The 18,501-nt window shown below is 48.1% G+C and overlaps 1 protein-coding gene across 1 annotated transcript in view; it reads right to left on the bottom strand.

The window, feature by feature from the left end:
• LOC115144509 (serine/threonine-protein kinase LMTK1-like) overlaps nucleotides 1-18,501 on the bottom strand; it is an 83,421-nt gene that overhangs the window by 19,423 nt on the left and 45,497 nt on the right. The window contains 3 exon segments of the mRNA XM_065002325.1: nucleotides 2,079-2,166; nucleotides 2,819-2,937; nucleotides 7,196-7,275. Coding sequence (XP_064858397.1) covers nucleotides 2,079-2,166; nucleotides 2,819-2,937; nucleotides 7,196-7,275 — 287 coding nt within the window.

The raw sequence follows: 18,501 nt of genomic DNA on the forward strand, positions 1-18,501 counted from the left end.
AAATTGTTTAACTTGGGTCGTAGCCTTCCACAAGCTTCCCAGAGGGTGAATTTTGGACCATTCCTGTTACTGAGTCAGGTTTGTAGGCCTCCTTGCTCACATACCTTCTTCAGTTCTGCCCACAAATTTTCTATAGGATTGAGGTCAGGGCTTTGTGGCCACACAAATACCTTCACTTTGTTGTCCTTAAGCCATTTTGCCACAACTTTGGATGTATGCTTGGTCATTGTCCATTTGGAAGACCCATTTGTGACCAAGCTTTAACTTCCTGACCGATGTCTTGAGATGTTGCTTTTTAATTCCTCATGAAGCCATCTATTTTGTGAAGTGCACCAGTCCCTCCTGCTGCAAAGTACCCCCACAACATGATGCTGCCACCCCCGTGATTCCCGGTTGGGATGGAGTTCTTCAGCTTGCAAGCCTCCCCCTTTTTCCTCCAAACATAACAATGGTCATGATGGCAAAACTGTTCTATTTTTGTTTCAACAGACCAGAGGACATTTCTCCAAAAAGTGCGATCTTTGTCCCCATGCGCAGTTGCAAACCGTGGTCTGGCTTTTTATGATGGTTTTGGAGCAGTGGCCTCTTCCTTGCTGAGAGGCCTTTCAGGTTATGTCGATATAGGACTCGTTTTACTGTGGATAAAGATACTTTTGTACCTGTTTCCTCCAGCATCTTCACAAGGTCCTTAGCTGTTGTTCTGGGATTGATTTGCACTTTTCAGACCAAAATACGTTAATCTCTCAGAGACAGAATGCGTGTCCTTCCTGAGCGGTATGACGGCTGCGTGATCCCATGGTGTTTATACTTGCGTACTATTGTTTGTACAGATGAACGTGGTACTTTCAGGCATTTGGAAATTGCTCCCAAGGATGAACCAGACTTGTGGAGGTCTACAATTTTTTTTCTGAGGTCTTGGCAGATTTATTTTAATTTTCCCATGATGTCAAGCAAAGAGGCACAGAGTTTGAAGGTAGGCCTTGAAATATATCCACAGGTACACCTCCAATTGACTCAAATGATGTCAAGTAGCCTATCAGAAGCTTCTAAAACCAATACATAATTTTCTGGAATTTTCCAAGCTGTTTAAAGGCATAGTCAACTTAGTGTATGTAAACTTCTGACCCACTGGAATTGCGATACGATGAATTATAAGTGAAATAATCTGTCCGTAAACAATTGTTGGAAAAATTACTTATGTCATGCACAAAGTAGATGTCCTAACCGACTTGCCAAAACTATAGTTTGTTAACAAGAAATTTGTGGAGTGGTTGAAAAATGAGTTTTAATGACTCCAACCTAAGTGGAAAAAAAATATAGGTGACACCACATGATCATTTGATTGCCCACTCAGCAAGTAATACAATATCTGGCCACTGGGGGGCAGTTGAATGCATCCAAATATAATCTATCATCACACTAAGTGTTTTAGAGCAGCGTTTCCCAAACTCGGTCCTGGCTGTACGTTTGCTTTTTCGCCCTATCACTACACAGCAAATGACCACCTCATCATCACGCTTTGATTAATGAATCAGCTGTGTAGTGCTAGGGCAAAAACCAAAACATGCACCCAGGAAACCCTGGAAACCTAGGAAACCCTGTCTTAAACTGTCTACAATGTCTGGAAACAGAGAGACACAGTGCTGAAGTGAGGGTCCAGTCTAGTCCAGTCCATGATGATTGTTATACATACTGTACACTGGGGCGGCAGGGTAGCCTAGTGGTTAGAGTGTAGGGACGGCAGGGTAGCCTAGTGGTTAGAGTGTAGAGGCAGTAGGGTAGCCTAGTGGTTAGAGCGTTGGACTAGTAACCGGAAGGTTGCGAGTTCAAACCCCCGAGCTGACAAGGTACAAATCTGTCGTTCTGCCCCTGAACAGGCAGTTAGCCCACTGTTCCTAGGCCGTCATTGAAAATAAGAATTTGTTCTTAACTGACTTTCCTGGTTAAATAAAAGTAAAATAAACTCACTGTAGCAATAGAACTCCAGCCAGTCCAGCAGGCTACTGACTGCAATGGCCACAGACAGATAGTTCTATATACAGTGATGCAATGACAGTCCAGTCCAGTCCAGTACTCACCAGAGGGCAGAATTCCATGACCAGCAGGTAGGGGGTGACCTCAGTGCACTGCGCCAGGCAATGTAGGAGCGCTGGGTGCTGGAGGGCACTGGAGACGGACGGGCACAATGGCAGAGGGTTAGTGGAGGCACAAAACACTGGTAGAATGGCAGAGTTAGTGGAGGCACAAAACACTGGTAGAATGGCAGAGTTAGTGGAGGCACAAAACACTGGTAGAATGGCAGAGTTAGTGGAGGCACAAAACACTGGTAGAATGGCAGAGTTAGTGGAGGCACAAAACACTGGTAGAATGGCAGAGTTAGTGGAGGCACAAAACACTGGTAGAATGGCAGAGTTAGTGGAGGCACAAAATACAGGCAGAATGGCAGAGAGTTGGGTACAGGCCACGCAGCAGGCTGTTAGCCAGCCTGTCAGCTTAGTGGAGTCTGCCACTAGCACAGTCAGCTCAGCTATCCCCATTGAGACTGTGTCTGTGCCTCGATCTAGGTTGGGCAAAACAAAACATGGCAGTGTTCGCCTTAGCCATCTCACCAGAATAAAGACCTCCTCCATTCCTGCCATTATTGAAAGAGATTGTGATACCTCACATCTCAAAATAGGGCTACTTAATTTTAGATCCCTCACTTCAAAGGCAGTTATAGTCAATTAACTAATCACTGATCATAATACCGATATGATTGGCCTGACTGAAACATGGCTTAAGCCTGATGAACAGATAGAGACAGAGAAAGTCTGTTCACCGGTATGGCTGGGACTCCTCCAGGAAGTGCATCTGGTCCTGAACGCTGGCACTGGCCTTGAGCTCCTTAACCACCACCTGGGTGGAGCTGAGGCCCGCATTCACCTCCCCCAGGAGAACCTGGTATGGGAGCCACACAGACACACACAGAGCACACACATGGGAGACGCACACACACACACACAGGGTACACACATGGGAGACACACACACACACAGACACACACACACAGGGTACACACATGGGAGACACACACACACAGACACACACACAGGGTACACACACACACACACACACACACACACACACACACACACACACACACACACACACACACACACACACACACACACACACACACACACACACACACACACACACACACACACACATGGGAGACACACACACACACACACACACACACACACACACACACACACACATGGGAGACACACACACAGACACACACACAGGGTACACACATGGGAGACACACACACACACACACACACACAGACACACAAACACAGGGTACACACACACACACACACACACACACACACACACACACACACACACACACACACACACACACACACACAGACACACACACAGGGTACACACACGGAGACACACACACACAGACACACACACAGGGTACACACACAGACACACACACACAGACACACACACAGACACACACACAGGGTACACACACGGAGACACACACACAGACACAGACACACACACGGAGACACACAGACAGACATGAGGAGAGATTGGAATGGAAGATATACACACAAAGTCAAACAGAGAGACACAAAAAGAGACAGACAGACAGACAGACAGACAGACAGACAGACAGACAGACAGACAGACAGACAGACAGACAGACAGAGAAACACAGAGAAACAGACAGAGAGACACACGGAGACAGAAAGACAGACAGAGAGACACATAAAGACAGAAACACAGAGAGACACACAGAAACAAAACAATAATTCCCAAACAGTACACACACACGGAGGTGATGATTGTTGAGGACAAACATGGTTGATGAGGACCCACACATTCAGGTGAAAGGTGGACAGTCACACAAATGCAAGGAAATAGAGAGACACACAGAGACAGAGAGGCATACACAGGAAATAGAGAGACACACAGAGACAGAGAGGCATACACAGGAAATAGAGAGACACACAGAGACAGAGAGGCATACACAGGAAATAGAGAGATACGGAGAGGCATACACAGGAAATAGAGAGATACGGAGAGGCATACACAGGAAATAGAGAGACACAGAGACAGAGAGGCATACACAGGAAATAGAGAGATACACAGAGACAGAGAGGCATACACAGGAAATAGAGAGATACACAGAGACAGAGAGGCATACACAGGAAATAGAGAGATACACAGAGACAGAGAGGCATACACAGGAAATAGAGAGACACAGAGACAGAGAGGCATACACAGGAAATAGAGAGATACACAGAGACAGAGAGGCATACACAGGAAATAGAGAGAACCGGAGAGGCATACACAGGAAATAGAGAGATACGGAGAGGCATACACAGGAAATAGAGAGATACGGAGAGGCATACACAGGAAATAGAGAGATACGGAGAGGCATACACAGGAAATAGAGAGACACAGAGACAGAGAGGCATACACAGGAAATAGAGAGACACACAGAGACAGGGGCATACACAGGAAATAGAGAGATACACAGAGACAGAGAGGCATATACAGGAAATAGAGAGACACAGAGACAGAGAGGCATACACAGGAAATAGAGAGATACACAGAGACAGAGAGGCATACACAGGAAATAGAGAGATACACAGAGACAGAGAGGCATACACAGGAAATAGAGCGACACAGACACAGAGAGGCATACACAGGAAATAGAGAGACACACAGAGACAGGGGCATACACAGGAAATAGAGAGAAACACAGAGACAGAGAGGCATACACAGAGACAGAGAGGCATACACAGGAAATAGAGAGACACACAGAGACAGAGAGGCATACACAGGAAATAGAGAGATACACAGAGGCAGAGGCATACACAGGAAATAGAGAGATACACAGAGGCAGAGGCATACACAGGAAATAGAGAGATACATCAGGAGACAGAGCGGCATACACAGGAAATAGAGAGATAAACAGAGGCAGAGGCATACACAGGAAATAGAGAGATACATCAGGAGACAGAGCGGCATACACAGGAAATAGAGAGATACATCAGGAGACAGAGCGGCATACACAGGAAATAGAGAGATACACAGAGGCAGAGGCATACACAGGAAATAGAGAGACACAGAGACAGAGAGGCATACACAGGAAATAGAGAGACACACAGAGACAGAGAGGCATACACAGGAAATAGAGAGACACACAGAGACAGAGAGGCATACACAGAAAATAGAGAGACACATAGAGACAGAGAGGCATACACAGGAAATAGAGAGACACACAGAGACAGAGAGGCATACACAGAAAATAGAGAGACACACAGAGACAGAGAGGCATACACAGGAAATAGAGAGACACACAGAGACAGAGAGGCATACAGAAGAAATAGAGAGACACACAGAGACAGAGAGGCATACACAGGAAATAGAGAGATACACAGAGAAGCACCCACAGGACATGCAGATTCATAAAGAGACCAACAAGAGACAGACCAGGAGATACAGAGACACACAGAGAGGTATGCATGCAGTCACAGAGACACACAGAGAGGTATGCATGCAGTCACAGAGACACACAGAGAGGTATGCATGCAGTCACAGAGACACACAGAGAGGTATGCATACAGTCACAGAGACACACAGAGAGGTATGCATGCAGTCACAGAGACACACAGAGAGGTATGCATGCAGTCACAGAGACACACAGAGAGGTATGCATGCAGTCACAGAGACACACAGAGAGGTATGCATGCAGTCACAGAGACACACACACGAATGGACATACCCAGTCAAGGAACACAAGTGTGGGGAAAGTATGTGTGTAAGAGTGTATGAGTGTGAGAAGGAACAGAACAAAGAAACAGAAAGAGGGAGGGAACGAGAGAATGACAAGAATCAGTTATCTAGTGTTACAGTAGCTAAGTCCCATCACTCAGAGTAAGATGGTTATCTAGTGTTACAGTAGCTAATTCTAATCACTCAGAGTAAGATGGTTATCTAGTGGTACAGTAGCTAAGTCCCATCACTCAGAGTAAGATGGTTATCTAGTGTTACAGTAGCTAAGTCCCATCACTCAGAGTAAGATGGTTATCTAGTGTTACAGTAGCTAAGTCCCATCACTCAGAGTAAGATGGTTATCTAGTGTTACAGTAGCTAAGTCCCATCACTCAGAGTAAGATGGTTATCTAGTGTTACAGTAGCTAAGTCCCATCACTTAGAGTAAGATGGTTATATAGTGTTACAGTAGCTAATTCTAATCACTCAGAGTAAGATGGTTATCTAGTGTTACAGTAGCTAATTCTAATCACTCAGAGTAAGATGGTTATCTAGTGGTACAGTAGCTAAGTCCCATCACTCAGAGTAAGATGGTTATCTAGTGTTACAGTAGCTAAGTCCCATCACTTAGAGTAAGATGGTTATATAGTGTTACAGTAGCTAATTCTAATCACTCAGAGTAAGATGGTTATCTAGTGTTACAGTAGCTAATTCTAATCACTCAGAGTAAGATGGTTATCTAGTGTTACAGTAGCTAATTCTAATCACTCAGAGTAAGATGGTTATCTAGTGTTACAGTAGCTAATTCCCATCACTCAGAGTAAGATGGTTATCTAGTGTTACAGTAGCTAATTCCCATCACTCAGAGTAAGATGGTTATCTAGTGTTACAGTAGTTCATTCCCATCGCTCAGAGTAAGATGGTTATCTGACAATAAAAACAGAGTGAAATGCTAACTAAAAACTGCTGCATTGCGAGGGCAGGCTACACGGTTCTCTCCCAGTCTTTCCACGGCGTTCTATACCTCTCTGTACAGCGTCAGGCAGTCAGTCAGGCAGTCAGGCAGGCAGTCAGGCAGTCAGTCAGGCAGGCAGTCAGTCAGTCAGTCAGTCAGTCAGTCAGTCAGTCAGTCAGGCAGGCAGGCAGGCAGACAGACATCAAAGGCTTGTGGATCAGCCCATCATTACCGATACAGACACACATTCCAGGTAATGTAGCGTGTCGTCCATTCAAACAGGCTGACTCAAACACACCTAGGATCACAGCTCAGCGCATAACAACCGTGAGCCTGCCGAAGTTGACAGAACATTTAATCTAGCTACCTCTCATAAACCTGTATTGTAGCTTCCAGCACAGTGAAAATAACCCAAATGAATTGACAAGAAAAAGAGAGTGAGTGGTCTTACCTTTCCGAACCAGCCATCGCCAATCTCTTTCAGGTACAGAAGACTCTGGCGGCCGACTTCTGTGGATTTCAGGAGTTGGACTTGGGAGACAGATTTAAAAAAACAAAAAACTGAGATTTTAGAGAATGACCTTACGACACAACTATTATTCAGCATTGGTTTTATTTCTGACAATGACTCTTTAATTCCAAGCCTCAGAAAAATGTAATCTGGCCAAATACACACCATCGTCCTGCGATATGAGTCATCCATCTTGCAATAGGTCAACTATCCTCTAAGACACAATCTTCGCCAGGTTTTGATATTACACAAAAATGGGAGCAAAAGACATGGTCCAAAAAAAGAGTTTTTTGGGGGAGGGGTTAAAAATATATATATATACAGTAAAATCACCAGGAATTCAGCTAAAAATGAGTTGAAATACTCCCACAAATAAAAAAAGAAATATGTGATCGTGTCTCAATGTAATCAAGGTATGAAATTATTTTTCTATTAAAATAAAATCTGTTTTGGGGGTTTGGTACAAGTTCTGGTCAATTTGCAGTGTACAAATTATTATAAACATGTTCCGACACACCGACCATTCACCCCAACAAAAATAGCCCCGCAGCTGAATGTAGTTGCCTACCCCTGCTCTAAGGTCTCCCTCTTTCAGTCAGTAGCAGAGCATCCTGTCCCCTTGCTGCATCCTCACCTATATGTTAGTAGCACAGTGATGACCTGTGTCCTGCATCTAATCCTTTCCTATCCACTGCACACACCAGCCTGAGCTCTCTCACTCTCAGCCGGCGGTCTCTTTCACTCTCAGCCTGCGCTCTCTCTCACTCTCAGCCGGCGGTCTCTTTCACTCTCAGCCTGAGCTCTCTCATTCTCAGCCGGCGGTCTCTCTCACTCTCAGCCTGCGGTCTCTCTCACTCTCAGCCTGAGCTCTCTCACTCTCAGCCTGCTCTCTCTCTCACTCTCAGCCTCGGTCATCCTACTCTCAGCCTGTACTCTCTCCCTCTCAGCCTTGGTCATCCTACTCTCAGCCTGCGCTCTCTCACTCTCAGCCTGCGCTCTCTCACTCTCAGCCTGCGCTCTCTCACTCTCAGCCTGCGCTCTCTCACTCTCAGCCTGTGCTCTCTCACTCTCAGCCTGCGCTCTCTCTCAGTCTCAGCCTGCGCTCTCTCTCACTCTCAGCCTGCGCTTTCTCACTCTCAGCCTCGGTCATCCTACTCTCAGCCTGTACTCTCTCCCTCTCAGCCTTGGTCATCCTACTCTCAGCCTGCGCTCTCTCACTCTCAGCCTGCGCTCTCTCTCACTCTCAGCCTGCGCTTTCTCACTCTCAGCCTGCACTCTCTCACTCTCAGCCTGCGCTCTCTCTCACTCTCAGCCTGCTCTCTCTCACTCTCAGCCTCGGTCCCAAAAACATCCAAATGAGAATGGACTGACGGCAACATTAATCCTCTGTCCTTTCCCCTCTCTCATTCCCTCCATCTCTCCATCCCTCTCTCCCCCAACAACGACTGATGACTCTCACAGAGGAGGACAGACAGATCTTTTGTGGCAGTGTCACCCCCTTGCCCACCCGCCAGACTGGCCACACAGACCCCTCCCTGTGTGAGGGCCATATCTGACGCCCATTCCCTGTAATGTTCCAGAGGCCAGTCATTCCCTGGGATGTGGGCGCTCGCTCATCCAGAATCTGTTGTGAAGAGAATCCCAGCCATTGTCTGGGTACTAACTCTGGGACTGTATGGTACCAGCAAGAACCAACCACACAGACACACAGACACTAGGCCTATTATCTAGCATCTCTGTGACACAGTGGTGAACAGTGTTGGGGGTTAATGCATTACAAAAATAACCCGTTACATCATCAGATTACGCATGACTTTTTTCAAATATTATTCCAGTTATTTTGTCAAACAACACACATGCATTCTCTTTCTGGTGTGCTTCCATGATCTCCACTCGTTTCCTCATTTAGTTCTGGAGCATGAACACAAAGGTGAAGAAATGTCATGACACGAGTCTGTCCATAGAAATGTACCGAGGGCATACCTCTGATCTTCACCATTGATCACTTCAACATTTAGCAGACACTCTTACCCAGAGCGAGTGACAGTAACGGGTGGTTTTCATACCCGTCCCTCTCGTGGGAATGGAACAACACAACCCCTTGGCATTGCAAGGACCACGCTCTACCAACTGAGCCACACAGGACTGTAAGAAAAGCACCTCGAGGGTTCTGGGGTGTACTCTATAACATCTTTTAAGATTTTTGAATGAAAAGACGGGAAATCTTTTTCTATTTGACTTTCAGTATACATTACTAATTCAGCAGCATTTAATTAACCAGGCAAGTCAGCTAGGAATAAATTCTTATTGACGGCATACACCGGTCAAACCCAGACCAATTGTGTGCCGCCCTACGGGACACCCAGTGATACAGCCTGGATACGAACCAGCCTGTCTGTAGTGAAGCCTCTAGTACTGAGGTGCTGTGTCTTAGACCACTGCGCCACTCAGGAGCCCACTTGTAGACTAGCACAGGAAAACAGTGCCACAGATGAAAGGAGAAACTACAGCTCAAACCTTCTCCCATCTTTGGTTGAGCGCTCGTGACTCGCCGACAGATTTCTTGATTTTGTTTATATAACTGGTAATCGCATTACTTTCCACACAAAGTTATATTTTAAGGTAACGTGTTACATTAATGTAACTAGTAATATGCAATAACTAATTCCAACACTGGTAACTAATCCCAACACTGGTGGTGAACTGGGCATCTAGTGATAACTAACAATTTAAACTAGAGTTTATACCATTACTTCTGAAATGGATTCTAGAATGGCTTGGAACTTCAACTTCTTAGAACTTAGAACTCGCCTTAGAACGTCTTCAACTCCGGTCTTCTTCTAGCCATGTACTATCACACCTGATTTAACTAATCAACTGTCCATTAAGCCTTTGATTAGTGGAATCAGGTGTCTTAGTGCTGGGTAGGAACAAAAGCCTGCATAGCCTGTGGTTCTCCAGGACCAGGGTTGAAGGACAGACCAAAGAGGACCATAGTAACAGCCACTCTCTCTCTCGCTCTCAGCTGTATGTTGTTGAGGGTCGGTCTATACAGAGGCCGGCTACAAGACAGATGAGAAGACGAGGAGACTAAATCAGTCAGGGCCAAATGGAATTCCCATTATCTTTTATGGCAGCAGCACACAGTCTGATCTCCTGGCTGGAGCTGAGGCCTTGGTCAAAGGTAATGCACTATAAAGCGACCAGGGTGTCATTTGGGACACATCTTTGGGCTGCTGATGGGATAGTGTAGTGCTGTCCTTGGATAATCCTACACAGCCAGAATGGAATACTGACATACTGGAGTTGTGGAACTCAATGGGGGCATGGATGTTTTAGTTGAATGTGTTTGACCAAGCACACGTTAGTGTGTGTGTTGTGGATGTGTGTGGGTGTGTGTGTGTGTGTGTGTGTGTGTGTGTGTGTGTGTGTGTGTGTGTGTGTGTGTGTGTGTGTGTGTGTGCGTGCGTGTGTGTACATATGTGTGTGTGTCTGTGTGTTCTCACCAGTGAACCCCGTGTGAGTGTATGTGTGACAGTATAGCACAGCTGTATCAGGGTGGATATTATCGGGACCATTTCTGACTCTGGTCCCAGCCAAGGTCTAAATGTATGGGGATGGCAATAATACAAGCCCCACCTTCCCACCTTCCCCCTTCTACCTCCCCCTTCTACCTCCCCCTCTGCCTCCCCCTCTACCTCCACCCTCTGCCTCCCCTCTACTCCCCCTAGGCCTCCCCCTCTACTTCCACCCTCAACTCCCCCTCTGCCTCCCCCTCTACCTCCCCCTCTGCCTCCCCTCTACCTCCCCCTCTGCCTCCCCCTCTACTCCCCCTAGGCCTCCCCTCTACTTCCACCCTCAACTCCCCCTCTCCCTCCCCCTCTGCCTCCCCTCTACCTCCCCCTCTGCCTCCCCCTCCACCTCCCCCTCTGCCTCCCCCTCCACCTCCCCCTCCGCTTCCCCTTCTACCTCCCCCTCTGCCTCCCCCTTCTACCTCCCCCTGCCTCCCCCTTCTACCTCCCCCTGCCTCCCCCTTCTACCTCCCCCTGCCTCCTCCTTCTACCTCCCCCTGCCTCCCCTTCTACCTCCACCCTCTACTCCCCCTCGGCCTCCCCCTCCACTTCCCCCTCTGCCTCCCCCTCTGCCTCCCCCTCCACTTCCCCCTCTGCCTCCCCTTCTACCTCCCCCTCCACTTCCCCTCTGCCTCCCCCTTCTACCTCCCCCTCTACCTCCACCCTCAACTCCCCCTCTGCCTCCCCCCTCTACTCCCAACACAGCTACAGTACAAAACTTTGGTGAGGGGGGCTGTTGCCGGGATCCACCTCCCAGAAACACAGCATACACAATTATTACCGTAACAACAGAGTCATTACACACAAACAGAGGGAGAGAGGGAGAGAGGGTGAGAGAGAGAGGGTGAGAGAGAGACAGAGAGAGAGAGACAGAGAGAGAGAGACAGAGAGAGAGAGAGAGAGAGACAGAGAGAGAGAGACAGAGAGAGAGAGAGAGAGAGAAAGAAAGAAAGAAAGAAAGAAAGAAAGAAAGAAAGAAAGAAAGAAAGAAAGAAAGAAAGAAAGAAAGAAATATAGTATATCTGTCGATCATCCGACAGCAGCCACATGGTCTTGTGGTGAGATCATAGGGAGTGGTCAGAGCGGATGGAGGTTCTGACTTCAGCCCCCTAACTGCCTAAAGCCCCCCGCCCTTAACCATCCCCGTGTGTCCCTATAGGCCTCCTAATCACTACAGAAACACCATACAGCTATACAGAAAACAACCGCACAGGCCTACAGTACCACAACTTGTTCCACTGCTCTTCTGTGATGGTCCACAATTCTTATTTCAACATTATGAGTTAAGCACCTTGGGGACAAGATTACTCTCATGTCTCCCCCTCCACTGAAGTGCTGGGTCTCAGAGTAGGAGTGTTAATCTAGGATCAGGTCCATATAATAATATTCATTATGATGTAAAAGACAGAACTGATCCTAGATCAAAACTCCTACTCTGAGAAGCTTTATGTGTATGAGCCCAGGCTTTGAGGAACAGTATATTGGAATGGCTGGTCAAGCAGCAGACTGACCTACGAACTGACCCACACCCAACTGTGTGGTACAAGTCATTATTTCGGCTCGACCATCCGATGTCATGAATGTATCTGAATGCATCAGCCCCATATCTTACACGTCAACAGACAAGCAGGGCTATTGTTACGGATAGATAGGAAAGACTGGGAGAGAAAGAGGGATAGAGAACGTGGGTTTGGCTCTCGCATGCTTGGCATACCAAGGACCACTTGTGTAGGCTAGCTGGGCCAGGGTGATTACACTACAGGCAGATGTTTGTTTGTTTGTGTGTGTGTGTGTGTGTGTGTGTGTGTGTGTGTGTGTGTGTGTGTGTGTGTGTGTGTGTGTGTGTGTGTGTGTGTGTGTGTGTGTGTGTGTGTGTGTGTGTGTGTGTGTGTGTGTGTGTGTGTGAGGTGGAGTTATAGTATCCAGCGTGCGGGACACCTGACGAGACTATGTCGGAAAGAGGATTAAACCGTCTATATCCGTTCTATTGTCTAACCTGTGCAACTAGAAGCGAAAAAAACTCTAGACCGCCTTTACTCCACGCACAGAGACGTATACAAAGTTCTCCCTCGCCTTCCATTTGGCAAATCTGACCATAACACTATCCTCCTGATTCCTGCTCACAAGCAAAAACTCAAACAGGAAGTACCAGTGACGCACTCAGTTCAGAAGTGGTAAGATTAAGCGGATGGTAAAGCTACAGGAGTGTTTTGCTAGTACAGACTGGAAAATGTTCCCGGGATTCATCCGATGGCATTGAGGAGTACACCACATTAGTCACCGGCTTCATTAATAAGTGCATTGATGACATCGACCCCACAGTGACCGTACATACATATCCAAACCAGAAGCCATGGACTACAGGCAACATCCGCACTGAGTTAAAGGCTAGAGCTGCCGCTTTCAAGGAGCTGGACACTAATCTGGACACTTATAAGAAATCGCTCTATGCCCTCTGACGAACCATCAAATAGGCAAAGAGTCAAGATTGAATCCTACTACGCCAGCTCTGTCGCTAGTCGGGTTTGGCAGGGCTGGCAAACTATCATGGATTAAAGGGAAACTAAGCCGCGAGCTGCCCAGTGACGCGAGCCTACCAGATGAGCTAAATACCTTCTATGCTCGCTTCAAGGCAAGCAACACTGAACCATGCAATGGAGCACCAGCTGTTCTGTGTGATTACGCTATCCGTAGCCAATGTGAGAAAGACCTTAAAATAGTTTAACATTCACAAAGCTGCAGGGCCAGATGGATTACCAGGACGTGTACTCAGAGCATGTGCTGACCACCTGCCAAGTGTCTTCACTGACATTTTCAACCTCTCCCTGACCCAGTCTGTAATACAAACATGTTTCAAGCAGACCACCATAGTCACTGTGCCCAAGAACGCCAAGGTAACCTGTCTAAATGACTGTCTAGCACTCCCATCTGTAGCCATGAAAGTATCTGAAAGGCTGGTCATGGCTCACATCAACACCATCATCCCAGACACCCTGGACCCACTCCAATTCGCATACCGCCCCAACAGATCAACAGAAAATGCAATCTCTATTGCACTCCACAGTGTCCTTTCCCACCTGGACAAAAGGAACACATACTATACATGACAATTCTATTGATTGACAACAGCTCAGCGTTCAACATCATAGTGCCCTCCAAGCTCATCACTAAACTAAGGACCCTGGGATTAAAACACCTCTCTCTGCAACTGGATCCTGGACTTCTAGGTGGTGAGGGTTGGCAACACGCTGACACTCAACACGGTGGCCCCTCATGCTTAGTCCCATTCTGTACTCCCTGTTCACCCATTCCCATCAACGGGCCTGTAGTGGAGCGGATCGAGATCTTCAAGTTCCTTGGTGTCCACGTCACTAATGACCTATCATGGTCCAAACACATCAACATAGTCTTGATGAGGGCATGATAACGCATCCTCTCCCTTTGAAGGCTGAATATATTTGGCATGCAGCCTTCAGATCCTAAAGCATGTATACAGCTGCACCATTGAGAGCATCTTGACTGGATGCATCACTGCTTGGTATGCTAACTGCTTGGTATGCTAACTGCTTGGTATGCTACCTGCTTGGTATGCTAACTGCTTGGTATGCTAACTGCATGGTATGCTAACTGCTTGGTATGCTACCTGCTTGGTATGCTAACTGCTTGGTATGCTAACTGCATGGTATGCTAACTGCTTGGTATGCTAACTGCTTGGTATGCTACCTGCTTGGTATGCTAACTGCTTGGTATGCTAACTGCATGGTATGCTAACTGCTTGGTATGCTAACTGCATGGTATGCTAACTTCTTGGTATGCTAACTGCTTGGTATGCTACCTGCTTGGTATGCTAACTGCTTGGTATGCTAACTGCATGGTATGCTAACTGCTTGGTATGCTACCTGCTTGGTATGCTAACTGCTTGGTATGCTAACTGCATGGTATGCTAACTGCTTGGTATGCTACCTGCTTGGTATGCTAACTGCTTGGTATGCTAACTGCTTGGTATGCTAACTGCATGGTATGCTACCTGCTTGGTATGCTAACTGCTTGGTATGCTAACTGCTTGGTATGCTACCTGCTTGGTATGCTAACTGCTTGGTATGCTACCTGCTTGGTATGCTACCTGCTTGGTATGCTAACTGCTTGGTATGCTAACTGCATGGTATGCTACCTGCTTGGTATGCTAACTGCTTGGTATGCTAACTGCTTGGTATGCTACCTGCTTGGTATGCTACCTGCTTGGTATGCTAACTGCTTGGCATCAGACTATAAAGTGCTAAAGAGGGTAATGCGTACGGCCCATATATTACTGGTCCGATCTCCCTGCCATCCAGGACCTCTAAACCAGGCAGTGTCAGAGGAAGGCCCTAAAAATTGTCAGAGATTCCAGCCACCCAAGTCATAGACTGTCCTCTCTGCTACCGCACGGCAAGTGGTACCGGAGCACCAAGTCTGGGATCAAAAGGCTCCTGAACAGCTTCTACCCTCAAGCCATAAAAGTGCTGAACAGTTAATCAAATGGATATCCTGACTAATTGCCTTGACACCATTTTTTTTACACTGACGTGGCGGCTCTATGCACACTGACTGGACTCTACCCACACACTCACTGGACTCTACCCACACACTCACTGGACTCTACCCACACAGTCTGGACTCTATCCACACACCCTCTGGACTCTACCCACACACTCACTGGACTCTACCCACACAGTCTGGACTCTATCCACACACCCACTGGACTCTACCCACACACTCACTGGACTCTACCCACACACTCACTGGACTCTACCCACACACTCACTGGACTCTACCCACACACTCACTGGACTCTACCCACACACTCACTGGACTCTATCCACACACCCACTGGACTCTACCCACACACTCACTGGACTCTTCCCACACACTCACTGGACTCTACCCACACACTCACTGGACTCTACCCACACACTCACTGGACTCTACCCACACACTCACTGGACTCTACCCACACACTCACTGGACTCTACCCACACACTGACTGGACTCTACCCACACACTCACTGGACTCTACCCACACACTCACTGGACTCTACCCACACACTCACTGGACTCTACCCACACACTCACTGGACTCTACCCACACACTCACTGGACTCTACCCACACACTGACTGGACTCTACCCACACACTCACTGGACTCTACCCACACACTCACTGGACTCTACCCACACACTCACTGGACTCTACCCACACACTCACTGGACTCTACCCACACACTCACTGGACTCTACCCACACACTCACTGGACTCTACCCACACACTCACTGGACTCTACCCACACACTCACTGGACTCTACCCACACACTGACTGGACTCTACCCACACACTCACTGGACTCTACCCACACACTCACTGGACTCTACCCACACACTCACTGGACTCTACCCACACACTCACTGAACTCTACCCACACACCCACTGGACTCTACCCACACACTCACTGGACTCTACCCACACACTCACTGGACTCTACCCACACACTGACTGGACTCTACCCACACACTCACTGGACTCTATCCACACACCCACTGGACTCTACCCACACACTCACTGGACTCTACCCACACACTGACTGGACTCTACCCACACACTCACTGGACTCTACCCACACACTCACTGGACTCTACCCACACACTCACTGGACTCTACCCACACACTCACTGGACTCTACCCACACACTGACTGGACTCTACCCACACACTCACTGGACTCTACCCACACACTCACTGGACTCTACCCACACACTCACCGGACTCTACCCACACACTCACTGGACTCTACCCACACACTCACTGGACTCTACCCACACACCCACTGGACTCTACCCACACACTCACTGGACTCTGCCCACACAGTCTGGACTCTACCCACACTCACTGGTCTCTACCCACACTGACTGGACTCTACCCACACACTCACTGGACTCTACCCACACTGACTGGACTCTACCCACACACTCACTGGACTCTACCCACACTGACTGGACTCTACACACGACACACTGTTTATTATCTATCCTTGTCACTTTAATCTATACTAGATGTACATACAGTATTACCTCAATTACCTCAACTACCTCATACCCCTGCACATTGACTCGGTGCCTGTACCTGAGCCCTAGGACCATGCCTCAGGACTACCTGGCATGATGACTCCTTGCTGTTCCCAGTCCACCTGGCCGTGCTGCTGCTCCAGTGTCAACTGTTCTGCCTGCGGCTATGGGATCCTGACTTGTTCACCGAACGTGCTCCCTGTCCCAGACCTATTATTTGACCATGCTTGTCATTTATGAACATTTGAACATCTTGGCCATGTTCTGTTATAATCTCCACCCGGCACAGCCAGATGAGGACCGGCCACCCCTCATAGCCTGATTCCTCTCTAGGTTTCTTCCTAGGTTCTGGCCTTTCTAGGGAGTTTTTCCTAGCCACCGTGCTTCAACACCTGCATTGCTTGCTGTTTGGGGTTTTATGCTGGGTTTCTGTACAGCACTTTGAGATATCAGCTGATGTAAGAAGGGCTATATAAATAAATTTGATTTGATTTACTCCTTGTATATAGTCTCATTACTACTTCGTACCCCAGCACATTGACTCAGTACCTGTACTCCTTGTATATAGTCTCATTATGACTTCGTACCCCTGCACATTGACTCAGTACCTGTACTCCTTGTATATAGTCTCATTACTACCTCATACCCCTGCACATTGACTCAGTACCTGTACTCCTTGTATATAGTCTCATTACTACCTCATACCCCTGCACATTGACTCAGTACCTGTACTCCTTGTATATAGTCTGGACAAAAGGAACACATACTATACACATACTATACACATACTATTTTTTCCTTTTTTTTGGTCCAGGGCATTGGGGATAGGGGATGGGGATAGGCCCAGCAGTGGTCCAGGGCATTGGGGATAGGGGATGGGGATAGGCCCAGTAGTGGTCCAGGGCATTGGGGATAGGTCCAGTAGTGGTCCAGGGAATTGGGGATAGGCCCAGCAGTGGTCCAGGGCATTGGGGATAGGGGATGGGGATAGGCCCAGTAGTGGTCCAGGGCGTAGGGGATAGGGGATGGGGATAGGCCCAGCAGTGGTCCAGGGCATTGGGGATAGGGGATGGGGATAGGCCCAGCAGTGGTCCAGGGCATTGGGGATAGGGGATGGGGATAGGCCCAGTAGTGGTCCAGGGCATTGGGGATAGGGGATGGGGATAGGCCCAGTAGTGGTCCAGGGCGTAGGGAATAAGGGATGGGGATAGGCCCAGCAGTGATCCAGGGCATTGGGGATAGGGGATGGGGATAGGCCCAGTAGTGGTCCAGGGAGTAGGGGATAGGGGATGGGGATAGGCCCAGCAGTGGTCAAGGGCAGTAGGGGATAGGGGATGGGGATAGGCCCAGTAGTGGTCCAGGGAGTAGGGGATAGGGGATGGGGATAGGCCCAGTAGTGGTCCAGGGAATTGGGGAAAGGCCCAGCAGTTGTCCAGGGCATTGGGGATAGGGGATGGGGATAGGCCCAGTAGTGGTCCAGGGCATTGGGGATAGGGGATGGGGATAGGCCCAGTAGTGGTCCAGGGCATTGGGGATAGGGGATGGGGATAGGCCCAGTAGTGGTCCAGGGCACTGAA

This window comes from Oncorhynchus nerka, linkage group LG16, assembly GCF_034236695.1.
Source record: "Oncorhynchus nerka isolate Pitt River linkage group LG16, Oner_Uvic_2.0, whole genome shotgun sequence".
In the NCBI taxonomy this organism is placed as follows: Eukaryota; Metazoa; Chordata; class Actinopteri; order Salmoniformes; family Salmonidae; genus Oncorhynchus; species Oncorhynchus nerka.